Source organism: Drosophila bipectinata, chromosome 3R (assembly GCF_030179905.1).
Source record: "Drosophila bipectinata strain 14024-0381.07 chromosome 3R, DbipHiC1v2, whole genome shotgun sequence".
Classification (NCBI taxonomy): domain Eukaryota; kingdom Metazoa; phylum Arthropoda; class Insecta; order Diptera; family Drosophilidae; genus Drosophila; species Drosophila bipectinata.
In genome coordinates this window covers 4,490,852-4,509,914 of record NC_091739.1, presented here as the reverse complement: position 1 = coordinate 4,509,914, position 19,063 = coordinate 4,490,852, and the positions used below count along the sequence as shown (strand labels likewise).

The following is a 19,063-nucleotide window of genomic DNA, read 5'->3' as shown; positions in this document are numbered from 1 at the left end:
TTGTAACAATTACTTTTTTAAACTGAACCCTAAAGAAATATAAATTTATAACTTTTTGTACATGCATTTATTTTCTTTGTTTTCAACCCCTTAGATTGTTTACATTTTCAAGAAACAGCTGGTGGCGTCAAACGGTGGTATTTTCGAATACCAAAGAAAATACCGAATCCGTTCAAAATATTTAAGAGGACCGTTTGTGTGGTGAAAAGAAAATACCAAAATCCCATGGGTATTTTAGGGGGGACGCACACCCACCTTTGACAACACTAAGTAGGCCCAGCGAGAGGCAGAAGCAAAAATTGTTTAATTTAATTTAGAGCAATTACAATTAGTTCGTCGTGCCAGATCTCTATTCTCGTTGTAAAAGCGCCCCAGAACGAGGCAACTGGTGTAAAGCAGCGCAACGCGTTCCCCGCTCGGTCGCTTATTCTTGATTTTCCAATCGCCGGAAAACGCTGCCGAAAACGAAAACACAGGAACGGAAAAAATGCCGTGGAAAATGGGCCAGGGCGCAACGCTGGCGTTGCTAGTGGCCTCCTGTTTGCTTCTGAATGCTGCCACGGGGGCTCATGCCGCCGATCCGACAGCGGAGTCCGACGATTTCGAGGACGGCTATGTGGAAGATGTGCCGGTGAGTTGCGATAAAAAAAAAAAAAGTGGAGAAAAAAAGTACACGTCAGTGGCAGAAGCTACTAGAAGAGCATGTGGTAAGGGGTGAGGGCTGGAGGCCAAGAGTGTGACGGCCGCCGAAAGGGGGAGGAGCAGGTGGTACGGCCGGCGTTTTGATTTTTATGACCCACAATTAGCATGCTCGTGTGTGAGTTTTCCAGTGATACTTTTGAGGAAAGTGTTTACACACAGTCTGGGCCATAAAACTAGAAGCCCCGCATGACCTACTAAAAGTGGTTATCCATAAATATATGTAAGCCTTAAAGTGGTTATCTATTACTCAGGAATACTCTTTTCGTTTCATAACATTACATTATTTTTTAACTTATTTTTTATATTTTTAATATATACCTTTATATATTATATTACAACTATTATCATTCAAATAATATTTTTCATCTAATAATTATAATATATTCAAGAAATAACTGACCATTATAGCTACATAGTTACCGCCACCTGTAACTCTTGTCTCCTACTTTAAAATCACTATTTTTTATCTCATTCCCTCTACAAATACCGCGTGTTTCAGATTTTATCGCACCTTATCTAACGTATAAACTTTGAACATATCTTTCAGGAGGAGGAACCGGCCACCGACAGCACTGATGAAAACCTGGTCTACGAGAGCCCTGTGATTGATCACAACAAGTTCCACTTTGCGGATCATTTTGACGATGTTGAAGCCTCCAGGAAGAACTGGGTCTTGTCGCAGGCCAAAAAAGATGACATAGCCGAGGAGATATCCAAATACGATGGCCTATGGAACTGGGAGTCGCCGCAGCGCATCGTTTGGGCGAACGACCTGGGTCTGGTACTCAAGTCGAAGGCCAAACATGCGGCTATCGCTTCCCGTCTGCGCGAGCCCTTCGATTTCAAGCAAGACAAGCCGCTGGTGGTGCAGTACGAGGTCACGTTGCAGGTACTATCACCACCCATCCGCCCACTGAACCGCTCAAGCGCTGAACCTCTCGGATTGCATCAGCCGTCCGGCAAATCCAATTAATACCCGCTTACTGACCCACTTCTTTCACTATCTCTTCTCCATTTCGTTTTTTTAGGAGGGTCAGGAGTGCGGTGGCTCGTATCTGAAGCTTCTGTCCGCCGGAAAGGAGACGGACGAACTCACGAACGTAAGTGCGGGTGGCAATGCCCCCCGAAAACAGCAGCTGGCTAAACCATAAACAACCCCCGAATATGTATATTTGTAGTTCAATGACAAAACACCCTACACCATCATGTTTGGACCGGACAAGTGCGGGAGCGATGTAAAAATGCACTTTATTTTCCGCCATGTCAATCCAATTAATGGCACCATCACTGAGAAGCACTGCAACAAGCCGAAGTAAGTTTTGGGGAAAATATTAATCCCTTCAATAATAGGAGTAATCTTATGATTCATTTTATGAATTGCAAACTTTATCAGTTATACTTTCGACTTTTAACGTGCCAATTATCTTTGATTGCTACTGTTAACACCCCTTAATGGTTTCTCGTCACCATGCTGGACTTTATTCCCAAGTGTTCCGATTTTCTTTGGAGAGATAAGAAGTCGCGTCTATTTATACCTCCCAGATGATTAACAGCCTTTCGGTCATTTACTTTTAGGAACCGCCTGGAGGAACCATTCAAGGACAAGCTGCCGCATCTGTACCAGCTGGTGGTGCGCCCCGACAACAGCTTCGAGATTCGTGTGGACCACAAAATTATCAACGAAGGCTCACTGCTTACCGATTTCAAGCCCCCAGTCAACCCTCCGGCTGAGATCGATGACCCCAATGACCACAAACCAGAATCATGGGACGAACGCGAGAAGATCCAAGATCCAACTGCCCAGAAGCCTGACGATTGGGACGAGGATGCTCCACCACAAATACCCGACCCTAGTGCTGTCAAGCCCCAGAACTGGCTGGATAATGAGGCTGATATGATCTTTGATCCCACGGCCGTCAAACCCGACGACTGGGATTCCGAAATCGATGGCGATTGGGAGGCTCCGCTGGTGGACAATCCGGCCTGTGAAAAGGTTGGCTGCGGAAAGTGGAAGGCTCCACTTATTCCCAACCCCAACTACAAGGGCAAGTGGCGTCCACCAATGATCGAGAACCCCAACTACCAGGGCAAGTGGGCACCCCGTAAGATTCCTAACCCGGACTTCTTTGAGGATCTGAAACCATTCCAAATGACACCCATTGTAAGTGGTTTTCTTGCACTCTAAGCTCCCGATATTTGAGTTGGCATTTTGTTGCTTATCCCTCAGGGCGCTGTGGGCCTGGAACTGTGGTCGATGTCCAGTGATATTCTCTTTGACAATCTTATTATTACGGACGACGTGGATGTGGCCCGTGAATTTGCCGCCAACAGCTTCGATATCAAGCGTCGCTACATTGACCGCGAATCGGTAAGTTGTGAGACAACCTTTTCCCATTCCCCTTACAAAAATACACAGAGACACGCCATGGATAACTATTTACTTGTTTGATCTGAAGAAAACATTCTGGCACCGCCTGATGCGCCGCATGAACTACAAGCCCGGCTGGTGGGCCCTGTACTTCTTGTACCTGCTCATTCCGGCCAGTTGCTATGTCTTCTATCTGTACCGTCGCGCCAAAGAGGTTGGCCCACGTGCCCTATCTTTTGCTGCTATATTTTAGATAATAACACTGACGAGACACCCTACATGAACACTTTCATATTGGCCCTTGCACTTGCACCCGTAATCGCTATTGCTATTTTTTGGCTTTTTCATTTCGTAGGAATCATTCGTGAATAAGGTAGTCGAGCTAGCCAAGGCCTACCCCTCGGTCTGGGGCATTGGCCTGGTGGCCATTGTGGCCTTGGTGGTCATCGCCTTCTACTGTAGATTTGGTTCATCTAAGAGTAAGGTAAAGTGGCTTTTTCATCGAATTTTATAAAATTATTCCTATTTATGTATCTAATATTGCGTTTTGGAATTTAGGATGCGGCTGCCAAGCGCTCCGCCGCCGCAGCTAAGAAATCTGATGAGCCCCAGCCGGATGATGAACCCAAGCCAGAATCAGAGGAGGAGGAGAGCGATTTGTCTGGCGAGAGGGCTGCTGGTGATTCGAGCAAGGAGAGCACTCCACTGTCCGCTAGTCCCAAGAACAAAAAGTCTGATTTAGATGTTAACGAGGAGACCAAAGCGGAGGAAACTCCAGAGGAGCCCGCACAGACTGAGGTAGGTTTTTAACTTAAATTATTATTTAATGTTATACTATAAAATCTTAATCTTATTTTAGGAAACTACCACAAAAGCACGCAAGCGTACTGTTCGCAAGGATTAAGCGGGCATCCTTAAGATCTGAAGAAATCATATTAAAACTTTAAAAACACTATCCAATTCCATTATGGCAGCGGCTGCTTAGAGAGCAACAACTTACTGACCAACAGCCAGTCAAGAAAAATTTATTTTAAAAATGCTGAATCTTTGCCACGGCCCCGCATCATCTCCCTCACAAACACACACCCCCCAATCATACACACGTATTGTGGAATACACACACACATGTACACGAATCATATGTTCGTTGGCTGGCTCCGGATATCCAGCTTCCAATGCAGTCTTTAATTTAAATTAGTAGTTTACGTGGATCGGTTTAGTCAACTTTATACGTATGTACTTTGCTGTATTATCGTTGCATTTCTGTTGTGTTCGAGCCCGATATTCCCTTAACCCCTAAAAAAAAGATTCCCAATCTAGTTTTGCATTCTTTAGGGCAATCACCTTCCCTTCTATTCGAAAACTATTCATTTCTGTAACAAAAAATAACTAAAAACGAACACCAACTAGACAAATGAGGGAAACAAATAAGAAAAAGCCAACAAAGATGAAACTAAAGCAGAGAGAAAATTAATGGCAAACATAGTTTAATATTATGTAATTTAAACGAAATTGAATAGTACGTAACTATCGTTTCCAAGTTTCCACTCAAGTTTCCATTTTCATTTATATCGATGAAAATTTACAGCGAAAAATAAAACTAAATGTCAAAACCAAAAACTGTGAATTATTCGCCAAGGACTAAGGACCCAACAGGGCAGCGTTCAACCACCGAATCCCATTTGGACTTCCATCAACTCCGCACCAGGCTGTGCGGTGTTAATTTAAATGTCAACCCCCCCAAATTTTGGCCTGGAGGAGATACCAATCGGGTTTATTCTGCTCGATGGTGCGTGTGGCGTCGACCGGACCAGACACACTGCATTTGTGCGGTTTTTGGGTATTTCCCTAAAAATATTTCCATTATTTAGCTGATTGGTTGATCTGCCTGATGGCCTGATGGCCGAAAATACATTTAACAACAATTTGCGAGCCAAGAATAGGAAAGGCTGTGCAAAGGAAACTCTTGCCAATCCATTTCACTGATGCTGTGGCGCTGATTTCGAAGCCGATAGAATCGACATGTGAATTGAGTCGGGCGGGCCTCCTTTTTTGTCGCTCTAAATAATTCAATTCAATTTCCTAAGCTCATAAATATGCCAAACCAGACAGGCAGTCCTTGTTAATGGAATTGTTATGACAACAGTAAACCAATGACGATTTGCATACGCAAAGTCGGGCGGGCTTGTGGGAGTCACATACAGGCCATTGAAAATTAGATTTATGCCCGCCCGCCAGATGCGAACTTGACTCCCAGATAACCCTTCGATTGCCAAAAACCGGAGGGCAATTCAATAAAAAGATTAAACGATTCGCCGAAATGTCTGGCCCCATGGCCGGTCTCACTTAAAAGGATTAAAATTTTGCGGCTAGACTGCGCTGCATATTAATATTTTTATGGCGAATGGTTAGATGCAGGGGAATCCCCATAACTCAAGCATAGACAAAGGCCTCAAGGGTTGCCGCTGCACCCAGAAACAAAACAAAACCACAGAACCACCCGTTACTCAACTCTGAGTAAGCATTATAATTTTAATAAAAATGTTTTCGTTTGTCAAAGGCAGCAACTTTCTGCGAACCCTTTGCATACCCAAGACCCGGAACTCCGATCCAGAAAATTCGCCGGGGTTAGGGCTTTTAAGTGCTCCAGGTTTCCGAGTGAGCAGAATTAGTTGAAAATATTTTTTGGCATGGGTCAGCACGGGACACTCCTGGGAGCTCCCCAAGCTGCGGAGTCCTGATTGAAGTTAGATGCCAATCGATGCGTAAGCAAAATAGAACCACCATATGTAATGCTATTTCAGGGAGGCGACCCCATCAACCCCATACAAGAATCAGCATCAACTTGGGGTTGTCCCCGAGGGTTGCAAAAATAAGTACGCGATGAGGTCTACTCTCCTCATTACCCGCTATTTTGGCAAGTCCCTGCAATTAAGGATGGCATTATGTGATCCAATCGCCTTGCAAACTGCCCCCAGGCACGAGAGTCCTGGAATTAATTGCCGAGCATTGCAAGCTCGATTTCATCATAAAGATTTCGTGTTACAGATAACAATTCATAAAAATAAATTGGTTTTTGAATGCCTCTTAAGACCTGTTCGAAAATATTGGTTTCTGATTTATTGGATTTTGATATTGCTTTTATTGATTTAACACAGAGATAATCGTCTTATGGCCTTTCAGTTGTATAATCAAGGAGTGTATACGCTTGAGCCAGCTTTGTAAATTATATTGAAATTAGAATACGTTTGTTTTTCTTATAAAAATACGTTCCCCTTGTTCGTTCTATAATAAAATTTTATAACAATATCTAACTGGTTACTTACTGAAGTTTTCATTTCATGGAACACACGTTTCAGGAGTTGTGGCTCCATGATGAGCCTGGTAATAGAGATTCAGCGAAGGGTCATTTCTTTATAAACATAAAGATCAGCATCGTCCGGGTTTCGTGATTCGAGAAACATTTTAGCATCGGCAGGCACCTGGCGTCCAGGAGAAGTCCAGGCCTCAAGATATTTTATATACCAAATGAAAGGTATTTGTCTGTAGAATATTTATTTCTGCTTATTTATGCAGTAGATTTCGCCGCCTAAGGGATATTTTGATTCGGTTTTTATTTTTGATTATTAAAATAAAAATCACAAAATAATTTTTATAATAAAAATTGATTGAAAATTGAAAATTGATAAAATTTTTTCACTTTTATTTTCACTGAATGAGTCGGAACGGCTGGGATCGGCCGACTATATCCTATAGCTGCCATATAACTGATGAATCGGAAATGCCTTTCCTTTGAATTTTTTTGGAGTTTAAAAGTTGGAAATTTCTATGGAATCTATTGTTGGCCTATTGTCGTACCTAACAAATTCATAAAAATCGGATCGGCTTGCTTCCATATAACTTCTATAGATAGAAGCTTGGGAATTTTTTAATAATGTTTAGGATATAAATTTTACAATGAAATTCTCCTAATGAAAAAATATATGTATGCTTTATCCGATTTTAACTACAAGGGTATTTCAACTTCATTCAAAGTTAGATTTTCTTTTCTTTTTTTAATTATGTATAAACCAACTCATTCTTGTTATCCAAAAATAATCATGTTATCATTATTAACAAATAATCGCTAAAAGCTAAATTATCGTTTGATATGTTTGGTAAAAAATAATTTTTTTTTTTTGAACTTTATGACCATAAATATTAAACATTACTTAAAAAATATAAATTGTCATTATATGTATATATTATATTATGAGCGTGTTAAAGCTTATTTAAGGATTGAAAACATTTGTGTTGTTTCATACATCAAGGAACATAATTTTATTTAGCATAGGTTTTGATTATTTAAATCCCGCGTTTGCTTTGAAAGTCTTATTCGATAACTACTATCGATAAGAATTGCACTTTACATAATATCTACATTTATTTACATAAATGTTTTGATTGACATAAATTTTACCGAGTTTTTTACATATACGCAGTGTTTATTTTACACATCCCAGCGGGACATTTTTTCAAAAACCTTTAGGTAAATACACATTTTAGGTCCTTTTAAACGTAGTTATACGCGAATTTACTTACTTTATGTAGTTACTGAAAGGTAGTGTTAAACACTGAACATTTAGTTTGAAAAAGAAAATCAGGATGTACAGGATAGAAAATTAGAATGTAGATACATTCCAATGTGTTTACGTGAGTTATTAGATCGTTTCCCTTAATTCGAAAATCAAACACAAGGATTATTTCAATTTGGCGCCACTTGATAAACAGGACAAGAAATCATATAAATATATATAATTCTTTAAATAATGAGAACAGTAGTAACTTCAATACAAATACAATAAATTATATCATCGTTTTAAATATACGTTATAAAACGTTTTAAATATATTTAAGAAAAAGATTTTTAAAGGTTTAAAAATGAGGGACCTTTACGAATCAAAATAGCGAGGCATTTGTATCCTTGACCGTTAAAATCTTTCAAGATATTCAGACAACATGCTGGTTGCAGTATCTAAACAGGATTTTGCGCATTAGACACCTTTTTGAATGCATTATAGTAGGGTCCCGCAGGAATAAAGAGCCCTCGTCCTTGGTGGTGGTCAGCCAATCATTAATATCCTTGACCAGCTCCTTGAGCGCGCAACTTGAGCAGCGCAATCTGGCGGTGTAAAGACAATAAAATTTGATTGTAAATCGTTTATCTTCATTACGCGGCCAGCGTCAAAACTCTGCAAATAACCGCAGTTTGAAAAGTTGCCAAGTCGGTGACCGGAAACCGGTTGCCGTTTTCATAAATGCGCCGTTGGCCGTTGTCCGGCCGGGTTCAAGTGTCCACCCCGGCCAAGACTTATTCGAGGAGACTTTTAGGAGACCCACCCATCTTTAACCCATTGCAACCCCTGCAACTGCCGCGGATGCATGAGTGACCCCGATGCCCGAGGCTTTATGTAATTATATTTCTTTTGTGCGCCGCTTAGTTTGTCTTTTCATTGCCTTGTTCTTGAGATTAAGCTTTTGTTTTTCCATTTAACGCTTAATTTCAACATTTTGATGGCCTAACGCGATTTGCTGACCCCTCCGCGCTGCGGCAGGATGGGATCGGTTACACAATATCCGCTGATCCTTTGAGCAAACGCAACTGACCGCAACTAAACAAACACTTGGCTTGACCAACGGGTTACGCTTCGATCCGCATTTGACTTACGACACAAGAAATTTGAAATTTTAATTGCATTAAAAAAGCCAGAACCCGTAGTTGGTCTATTGTCCTGTCCGGAGTTGTTTGTTTTACCGAACGGGACCGCTTAACCTTTTCCCTCGACCATTCACATGATACTTGCGTTTTAGCTGACCAGTGTCCATTGTCTCACGGGTTGCTTTTGATGCACTTTCCCGTCCTGTTTGCACTATATTGTTAAGCGGATCAGTTTCCATATCAAGGCTCCTTGACCGCAGCTCCCTGCCTTCCCTGCCTTCGGCTGCGGTTGAGCTTCGATTTGCATGTGCACGATTTTTGTGGCTCATTTTTCGGCAATTTTCGACAGCACTCCCCAAATTTCAAGATCCATTCAGAATCCAGCCAGAACTCAATTTGGCGTGATCATAATTTTGTAGGTACGTGCCCTGCACGCTTTGGTGGCCTTTTTGCGAAATAACAAAAGAACTTAGTACAATTGCATGAACATATTAAGACGGCATCTAAGATATCTAAAGTCGGTCTGGCTTATACCCTTTAAAGGTTTGTTATGATGGAGTAGGTTTTTACAAAAAGAGGAAATAAATTGTTGCCTAAAAAATCAATGAAACAAAAATATGTTGTATTCCCCCATTTTAGCTTTAAGATTACGAGGGCGTTCTCGAAATTCCATTACCCTCGGTGAGGGTAAGTTGGCAAATAATTTGCGTTGGATTCCAAACTGACGCTCCCCAATCTGAGCCGATCCTGGCATCCTGCCTCCACACAATATTGCGTGACTTTACGTGGGCCCCGAAATTGACTTTGATCTGGCACTCATTAGTACTCGCACTGCACTCATCGTCTGCCCTCTGCCAGACTCCCCTTGGAAACAATATATTTATGCAATGACTGCCGCCCAAAAAATTGCTCAATAAGTTCTGAAGATTCGAGCCGCCGCAGGAGGATCACGTTGGCGTGTTGCCAAGGAACAACTAGGAGTGCCCAGAGATCGCAAGAGTCAAAGTGGGCGATGCAGATTGCAGTTGTGTGGGCATTGTCTTAAAAAATATAGCTCAAGATATGTTACAACAGGAAATACTATATGTATAGTGATTGAGTTCCACACTCTCGTAGCTCTCAAAACTAAGCTGCATTTCCGCCACACCTGCGTCTCTTGCGAAATCAGACTTTTGGAATTATAGTCTGGGGTAAGTCCCCCCACGATACGGTTCAAATGCTAAATAGCCCAGGTCAGAAACTGAACCGAAATTGCGCGCATTTTACCTCCCGACTTTGAGCATTTTGAGCCAAGAAAGGCACTTGCAGTTGCGTTATACGGTTCGACGACTCTTAACGCTCCTGGTGGTTCCCCTTTGAACCCCACCCCTTCCTACCTTCCCGACTCAATTTGGTGGAAGAAAGCCAGAATGCATAAAAAGAAACACCTGATCAAAATTTCAAATTATTACAACGAAATGCGCTAAACATAAGGACATAGCTCGTGCTACGCTATCGCTACAGATGTCTATGCACCCTCTATAGGGCCTGGCAATGCTTTGGTCTAATGAGCACCGCTCCAGAGTGGATGTCGCAGTGGCTCTTTGACCTGGCCCGGCCCATAAGGAAAAACTTCAGCTTGGCCTCTGTAATTACGCGCATGAAGGAGACGCCAACATAGCGTAAGAGGGAGAGAGCGAGAAAATAAGAAAATTCTTGGCCCATTGAGGGTTGGGGTCGCCTTCGCGGTCGGGGTCATTTCGAAGGTGCAGTGAAGAAAATTTCTAGAAAACACACTATTTTTAAAAGTATTACTTGTATGGAATATTAAAAACAAAATACCATGGAAATTTTGAAATGAAAATATTAAAAATAAATATATTATACAAAATGTTAAAATTATATAACAAAATCGAATAAAATAAAAAAAATATTAAAAGCTTGTAACATTTATCATTAACATAAAATTTAAAATAAAAAGTTCCAATATATATATTAATTAACAATATCATTTAATATAACATCCATTCATTTGAATTTAGAAAGAAATTTAAGAAATTTAAAATATAATAAAAAAGATCCATCTACATTTTACCTGCCATTAAAAACAGAAAATTGTTATGACTATTTTCATAGATATAGTTCTTAAAGTCCTTATTATTTTTATTTTCCTTCAGTGCAGCGTTCAAGCACCTGACACAGTCGACTCATTACATTTGGGTGCTCAGAAGGAAGTTGAGGAAATGGATGTGGAAGCGCGTGCTCCCGGCCCATTCCTATTCCTGTGTGTCTAGTACCCACTCCACAAAATTTGGCCCAAAAGGTCGTGGTGGTAGAAGGTAAAAGTAGAAGTCAAAGTCGAAGTTGAAGGCAGCGCCAAAGACCGGGCCAAGAGACCGAACTCAGCCAAGCGCTGCAGTAACTTGGGCATAATTTGGTTGCGCTCCGGTGATCGGTGGTGCAGTTGTTGGTGGTTCCGTTGGTGGTGGCGGTGGCGGTGACGGAGCCATAAGAACTAACAGTTTTCCTGAGCGACAACCCCCGAGGACAGCGAGTTTTCCTGCATTGGGAATTGGGCGCCAAAAAAAAAAACAGCAGCGCCAGTCAATGACACTAGACACGAATATTCCCGCTAATGTTGTTGTTATCGTTTATTGTTGTTGCCAGGACATATGCCACTCCGATCGTGGCTCGTGCCAACATCAGCATAACAATTAAAACGAGAATATTTCTAGGATAACAACCATTGGGCAATGTGGGCGAGTCAACAGCCGCTGTTTTAGGTGCCGTTTTGGGCAGCGTTTTTAAACTAGAACAGGGTGGTTTGAAAAGCGAGGGAGTTTTGAGACTTGAATTTTGAGTCCTGCATTTGCCGGCTGCATTTAAGGGTTAGGACTTACAGACCAACTGACGCGCGCCTCAACACCCGCGCCCTTATCCTTGTCATATCCTGACTATAGCACTGAGTCATCGGTCCTGTTAGTAACGGTCACGCACGCAAGGATATTCTCAACTGTGTCTCATCTGGCCCACACATGGGTGGGTGAAAAAAACTAAAACGTATCCTGGCTGGTTGTTTTCTTTGTCCTTTGAACTTCATGCTGTGCCTCCCCCTGTTATCTGGCAGTTCACCCATAAAACTGGCCAACTGACTCCTGGTTTGCCGCCCAAATGTGCCGCCCATGTGTGACTTTCCGAAAGGAGAACTCTGTACTTTTGGTTTCACTCAGCGCTAAAATTTGCAATTATTAATTTTCGAAACAGGCCAGGACCTGGGTGGCAGGATCAATTGCAAGCGGTGCCATATGGTAAGCACTTCAAACCGGTGGGAAGTCAAAAAGTTTAACTCCAAATGAGCGAGCTTGGGTTTGCAATAATCTATTTTTCTGGGCAGCAGATGTTGGTTACAAGTGGTTTTTGAATCCGAAATTAACAGGAATCGTACCAAAATTCATTGAGGATTAAAGAGGATCGATGTACAAGTCCTTAAGGTCCGCAATGAAAAGATATGCAATTTTCTCTGAGACTTTCTTTCATACTTTCTTCCACTCCCAGGTCTTCCACTAGAAATATCCGAGTATAATGTTGTATAACTTTTAAAAATCACCCAATATCCAAAGAAATATTTCAAAATCCATTAAATGCAGCTTATAATTAATGATTCTGTGACATATCTTTTCAAAAAATGGTCACAGACTCTTAGTGTATTTGTTACACTTAATGCTCGTTTATCGATCATTTTATTCTTTATTACACAGATAGTGTTAATGAACTCGGGATTTCAAGAGCATAACGATGGTTTCTCAAATTGTTTTGTTGACATTTTCTGATCGGCATTCACAGGAACCGGGCTGAACTCGATACATTTTGAGCACAGCCCCAAGATAACCATAATTTACGTGTTTGCCACAATATTCCCACATTAAAAACGCATTTTATCCTTTCGGTAGCCAGGAGAGCAGCAGGAAGCTCACATCAATGGGCACTTGAGGGGATTCCAGTGTTGGAGGCACGTAGCACCATGTCCAACACAACGAAAAGTTGCCAAAAAGTGATCGAGTTACACCAGCGATCGAGTGAGTGAGTAACCCTATAAGTAGGTCGCTCCGAAGAGGTCGATATTTTGCTATATATAGTTAAAGCACTTGGAGGTCCCTGTGTGGCTTCTTGGCGAACAAAGACGAGGCGCAAAAATATTAAACTGCCATAAAACGGAATCGTGGGCCGAGCAGCAAGTGCACATAAAAATCAAATTAATAGTCCATGTCGGAGCCAGTAACTGGCACTTTGTTTTGGTGCGATCAGTGGGAAACCTTTGCGGACAACAAAAGGCGAGCCTCTCTCCTTACAAATGCAATAAATTCGGGACACAAAAGAGCAGCAAAGTCCGTTGGTCCTATCAGCTAACTGCAATCTCTCACCTTTCAATTGTCAATTAGTTCAAGTGCACAGGATCGCATCGGTCTTTGGTCCTTTGGCAGGTAGATGTGTCTTTGATTTTCGGGCTGGCAGATTCTGTTTTATGGGTTTTCCAAATCAATAAAGTATTTGTGGGGCGAGGGCGTTTCCACAGGAGCACTTTGTCCAGCACATGTTTTGGGCCAACTTAAAGTGGGGCGTTGGCCGGCAGTTAGCCGATTGGCAGAATCGTGGCCATATGTTGGAGATTGGCGTTGAAATGTCCCGCGTCCTGCCCGGCAATTAAGCAGCGGGTGGAGAAGGGAAACGGAAAAGCAGAAAGTCAGAGAAAAAACGCGATTAGATATTCGCTACAAAGGAGTGAAAAATGTGTAAAACGCAGCGAGTGTCGCAGCAGAGTCCTGTTTTGGGAAAAGGACAAGACTCCTTGCGCGTGCTTCTTGGCCTAAAACAATACAGTTAATTGCAAAGCCACCAAACTGAGAGGACACCACGGGATAGGCGCCAGCCTGGAAAACGCTTAATGAGCCGAGCGTCTGGAGCGACTTGAGATCCCGATCCTGGCCAGGATGTCCCGCACGGATCGCTCTGCGTGGGTTAGGCGCAGCCAGGTATTGCCCGTCCGACCGTGCGAAATTGTCCCAGGATCCGGGTCAGCAGAGTGTCCTGCTGGCAATTTGACACGTTAGTCACAATCCTGCGACGAAATCCTCCATAAAACGCGACTGACCTCGACTTGTGTGGTGGCAAATCATAATCGGCTTGCCAACTCCTTCGCACCACATCGAACAGAAAGTCCTTCCCCGCCTCGGAACCTTGAAAAGCAAACAGCCTACACCCCGGCAAACAAATGCATCAAGTAAATAAATAAATATTACCGAAAAAATATCCGAACAAGTGGTGGAATATTAACAATTGACTGGGCTCCGCACAGCATTTATTTAATTACTCCTTATGTTATTTCTCATAATATTTTTGCTCACTCGTTTTGTATTTGCTGGCTTCCAGGAACTCATCCTCGACCACCAACACGTCCCCAAAGAATAAAAAGAACCAAAAATCATAAAAGGCGGCAAAACCTCAGAGAATAAAAGACGACCAAGGAACCTGTGTGCATTTATGATATATTTTGGTTTCTGAGGTCGCCGATGACGCAGTGCATTTGATTCTAAGACACCGACTGTCGGCGGTCAGTGTTTGTGTCCCTATAAATTTGTTGCCTCGGTCATCCTCCTCCTTGTCCTTTGTCTTTTGCACGGCACTCGAGCCGCAATTGTGTGCAATTGAACATTTTGATTTCCCGGGAGGTCCATCTATCTGAGACTGTATCAGGATCGGCTTATGGCACCGACCACTATTTTCCTTGTATCTTGCAATTTCATGGTTGTCCCAAAAATGCCGAGGGACGAGTGGGCGGCACTTGCATTATTTTCGCGTGTCACGAATTTTTACGATCTTATTCCAACTAATGATCTTTTCAAGATACTCTGCCAATTTTTGGGTGGCCCTTGAAACCCTGATATTGGATAATGTTTATGGTTAAAAGTGCTTTGATTCTGGGAAAATTAATGAAGTGTATCTGTTTGGAATTTTTTAAACATTTAAAATCTTTTTAACAGTTACCAGTTCTATTCATGGCACACAAGCCTCTCCAAATTTAATCCTTTCATTGGAAGATTCTTCTCCCAAAATATATTAACCTTGATCCTTAATTAAGCAGACGCCAGATGTCCTCAAATTTCATGGCTTGATAGTTTTTAAGCTGAATCCTCCTCGATCATTAATTAGAATGCACTTGAGCCAATCGGCCATGAAATTGGAGCAACCACGCTGACAGCTTCCAAATCAATGCACACAAAAATATAACCATGAATATTCGGGCTCACAAATTGCTCAATCAACACCACAAGCAACAGGAGCCTCCGATGGAGAACCAAAAAAAGGAACACATCGAGGAGAAGGATGAAAACATGCATATATCACCGGCGACAAGGATGACGACGACATATGGTCGGATTTTTTCCAGAGGCTGACCACTTCAAGGATTCCGCGCTGGAGCTGGAGCTGGAGCATCGAGTTTCACGATCCGCTCGTAATTCTTTCCCAAATTCTGGGTGCCCATAATAAACACATATAGCCGTAAACAAATCGGGGCGGCAGCGCCAAAAAGGATCTAATGAAAACGGATCGCTGCTACCGTTATCCTGCCAGATTTTTGAGTCGAGTATTTTTTTGTTGTTTTGATAAAATCTCAAGTAACCCCTGGCTGACTGCTCATTAGCAGTGTCCAGTGAATTGTCTTCGACTTTGGGTCAAAAGTCGCGACTCGAAAGGATCAGCGGCAATTTATTGAGCCCTAAATCCCAGCTATTGGGTTTTTGTTTATGCCGCCGTTGTCCTGCAACATTTTGTCCACATGTGTTTGAAACTTTGGTTAACATGTCCGTGAAATAAAAACAATACCCAAATGTCGGGTCAACTAAATTGTCTTGTTTATGTCTGCCCAGGAATCGGTCTTAAAATATATTTTTTCTTCAAATATCAAACCTTAAATATCCGATTTTTTAAAGACACATTTACAAAATAATTAAAAATATTCCATAGTCACCGTCTATCCATCCTTCTGAAACAATCAAACCCTTTATTTGCTGCCTTTATTTACCTCTTACAACCCAGCTCATTTAAAATTGTTTTGTTTATGGCCGTGATTCGAGGCCCAAAGAACAAACTCCAACTGATTTTTCCAATATTTTCCCATGCCAATGAAGGATCCAAATCACACATTCCCCCGAGCTCCCTTTGTTTGGTCATTTACGTTGGAACGCCTGCGCAGCACGGAGAAGAATGGAAAATAGTTTGGTAATCTGTGAAAAAGCCAAACCCCCATAAAAACCACAAGACCCTCAACTCGTTTTCATAGTTCTCCCCAAGATGTTAGCCCACGATTTTGAATACAAAACTCGTTATTGGATCTTTGACGTTGGAAGTGCGCAGCGCGCATATAGATGAAAAGGGCTTCATCATTGTGAATCCTTGGCATCCACGTGCAGGCCTCGCTTCAGACGCAGTAGATGTCTGAGGGCTACTGCCCAGATAGGTCTCCTCCACCCCTTTTTCAACGTCCCTGCCCTGATCTACCCCTCCTGCTACCTGTCCTCAACCTGTTTGCATGGCATTTATCATTTTTCCTTTTGCCATCCTTCTGGGCCTGGGTTTGCTTTTCCCATTTCCTTGCGGCAGGAAATCTCAGCAGGTCTTATATGAGAGGTCCCGAGATTCCAGTTGGACTTTTCCCCTCCAACAAACAGGTTCTATTGTCCTCAGTATATACCTGTCTCTATGTATTGGATTTTCTTCTATGCACTGCTTCTCCCTCATACCTGTTTCTCCCTCCTCTCAAGGAGGGGGAAAATTATATGTTTTGATTCTTTAACGGAAAACTGCTGAGCTAGGATGGAAGGGAGTAAAATGAAACGAAATGGATTCGTTGGATACTTGGAAACACTCCAAGAGATCGCATACAAATAGTCCGATTTTAATGACACACTAAAACGCAATCATCTAATTTTTATGTGAAACCTCTTCAGAACTCATTTGATCGAAGGGTTACGCCGTCGGATTCTCACGATCATCTCTGGGGTCATTCAACCAACTCCACCAGAGTATCCTTTTCCCGACTCCCTGATTGCCGGCACTTAATTGCCTTTTCATAACCTGGCGATTTATTCATCCATCGCCCATTAGATACATATACCTGAAAAAATAAAAAATAATTTCACGGCTTGTTAGTTGTGGTCGTAGGCTGGCTGTGGGCGTGTGCTTAGTGTTTGATTTCCATCTAAAGATTTATCCTATATGAATATGTAAGTAGCGAATCGATTGGTTACCGTTATGGATCGAAAGTCCTTTTGATGATATTATCATTAGAATGTCAGGGAGTCGGTGTGTTTCATGTACCATCGTTGGCTCCTGGCAAGAAAAGGTGAATTAATGATCTGCTGGCGGAATGCTTAGCCACCTCAAAGCATTGTGACAACATCACTCCTGTGGCTTAGAACATTATGTCTGTGAAGAATTTGTTTGCAAAAACGTCCTTTTTGCTCATTTACAACTCATTTCTTTGAGACTCTGGCCAAAGGCAATTAGCATGCCCCAATGAGGTTGCAAAATTGCATAGAATGTGGTTATTTCGGTTGGATCTTTGAAGTTTGCTTCGGATCTGATGCACAAAGTCATCAAATGGACCGATACTTTTATTGTCTAAGGTTAAGAAAATCTAACGATATTAAAAATAATACATAGTTATGCATAGGATTCCCAACTACCACTGATGTATCTCAAAAACACTAAGAACCTTTAGATAACTTAAGAATTAGCTGAAATTCCTGTAAAGAGCTCCTTTAAAAACAGCCTCGAAAACAATAGTAATTCCTGTTCTTAACACTCTGTTTGAACAATCAAAGTAATTTACATTCGAGTCAAAATGCATCGTCCTTTGAATTTTAGCGGCCGAGTGTGAAAAACTATTATGCCTTTCCCTCTACTCATATATCTATGCCGCCTCGGCAGACCAGATCTGCATGAACTTGGACCCTCCGAAACAATAAAACTGAAAATCAAAAAACAATAAAATCTGTGCTATATACAGACAACATAAAACATTACGCAAGTCAGCTACTGTGTTCAAAGTTCTCTGGAAAAAATCATAAAAACTTCCGGTGCAGTAGTGCGATAGAGCACTTGTGCAAAAAAACAAAAAATTCAAAACAATTACATATAGAGATGTGTATCAGTGGATCAACTTCCAGGAAGTTGAACAATTTGGCCATAATTTGCATATGAGCTGAACCTGTCCGGGGATGAGCACGAGGACTTAGGGCGGCAACTGTTTGACGACAGATTGCCCAATGGCCAGGGATCAATGCGATTTGACTGGATATCTGAATAGACGTTGGGCCTGGAAACTAGAAACTAGTTGGCAGATGCCAGCTCGAGTTTTGCACAACAAAAACGAGATCATCTCATATGGGAACAAAGGTGTTTCGCACATTTGCGTTTCCAACTGAATGGACATTGGAATATTGGTCATGTTCGCATGTGTGGTCACCCAGAATGGGTTTCGGGTTGCCGGCTCTATTCTAGATAGGCAAAGGAACTCGCAGAAACTGTAACTGAACATCTACAAGTTGCTATTGTGGATAGTTAATCAATTTACAATAGCTACAGGTCTGCTGGGCAGGATATGGATTTTGTTTCCGGATAAGCCCGCTTTAACTTGAAAATATTACTGACAAGCACCGTACTCTTTGGAACCCCGTAGAATAACTAACTTGGACGTGGCTTTGTTTGGTTTTGTTTGGCTTTTCCTAATGAATATACCCCGATCTCTGTGTGGGTGGAATATTTCTTTCAGGCTCTGCACATGCAAATTCTGGAAATGGAATTCTTAAGCCGGCCTAACTCACGATGTGAGCTCGAAGATACCGACTACGAAATGCGCACACACCGTTAAGAGTTATTGGCTTTGGTCCTGTGTCCAAAAAGAACAGCAATACTGGAAAATCCTTTTTCAAAAAAATCCTTTCACAGTAAAATTTTTCTCGTTCTCAAAAAAAGAGCGCTAAAAATAGTCTTTGTCTTCTGGGTACCCCAGATAACAGAAATCAGAAAAACGAGAAAATTGAAAAAATACATGCAACTAGGAGAGAGTAGAAGATATAATCTCGGGTTCGGCAGGACCTCAAGTGGGATGGAACTAGGGTCAGTCAGCTGACTGGCAAAGAAAATAACTAAATGAAATCCTTTTTTCTCTTTGTTGACAGTCCGGTTCATTCAAGCATTCCAATCATTTTCGGTAGAGATGAGAGACCTCAGATATAGCTAGCTGGACCCTGTAT

The 19,063-nt window shown here is 41.9% G+C and overlaps 1 protein-coding gene across 1 annotated transcript; it reads left to right on the top strand.

The window, feature by feature from the left end:
- Positions 1–256: 256 nt before the first annotated feature.
- Cnx99A (Calnexin 99A) lies at positions 257–4,690 on the top strand. Its single transcript, XM_017245696.3, has 9 exons — positions 257–631; positions 1,250–1,591; positions 1,731–1,802; positions 1,881–2,014; positions 2,278–2,863; positions 2,930–3,070; positions 3,426–3,554; positions 3,629–3,868; positions 3,930–4,690. The coding sequence occupies exons 1-9, from the start codon at positions 488–490 to the stop codon at positions 3,972–3,974; spliced, it is 1,833 nt and encodes a 610-aa protein (XP_017101185.2). The 5' UTR covers positions 257–487; the 3' UTR covers positions 3,975–4,690.
- The last annotated feature ends 14,373 nt before the right edge of the window (positions 4,691–19,063 follow it).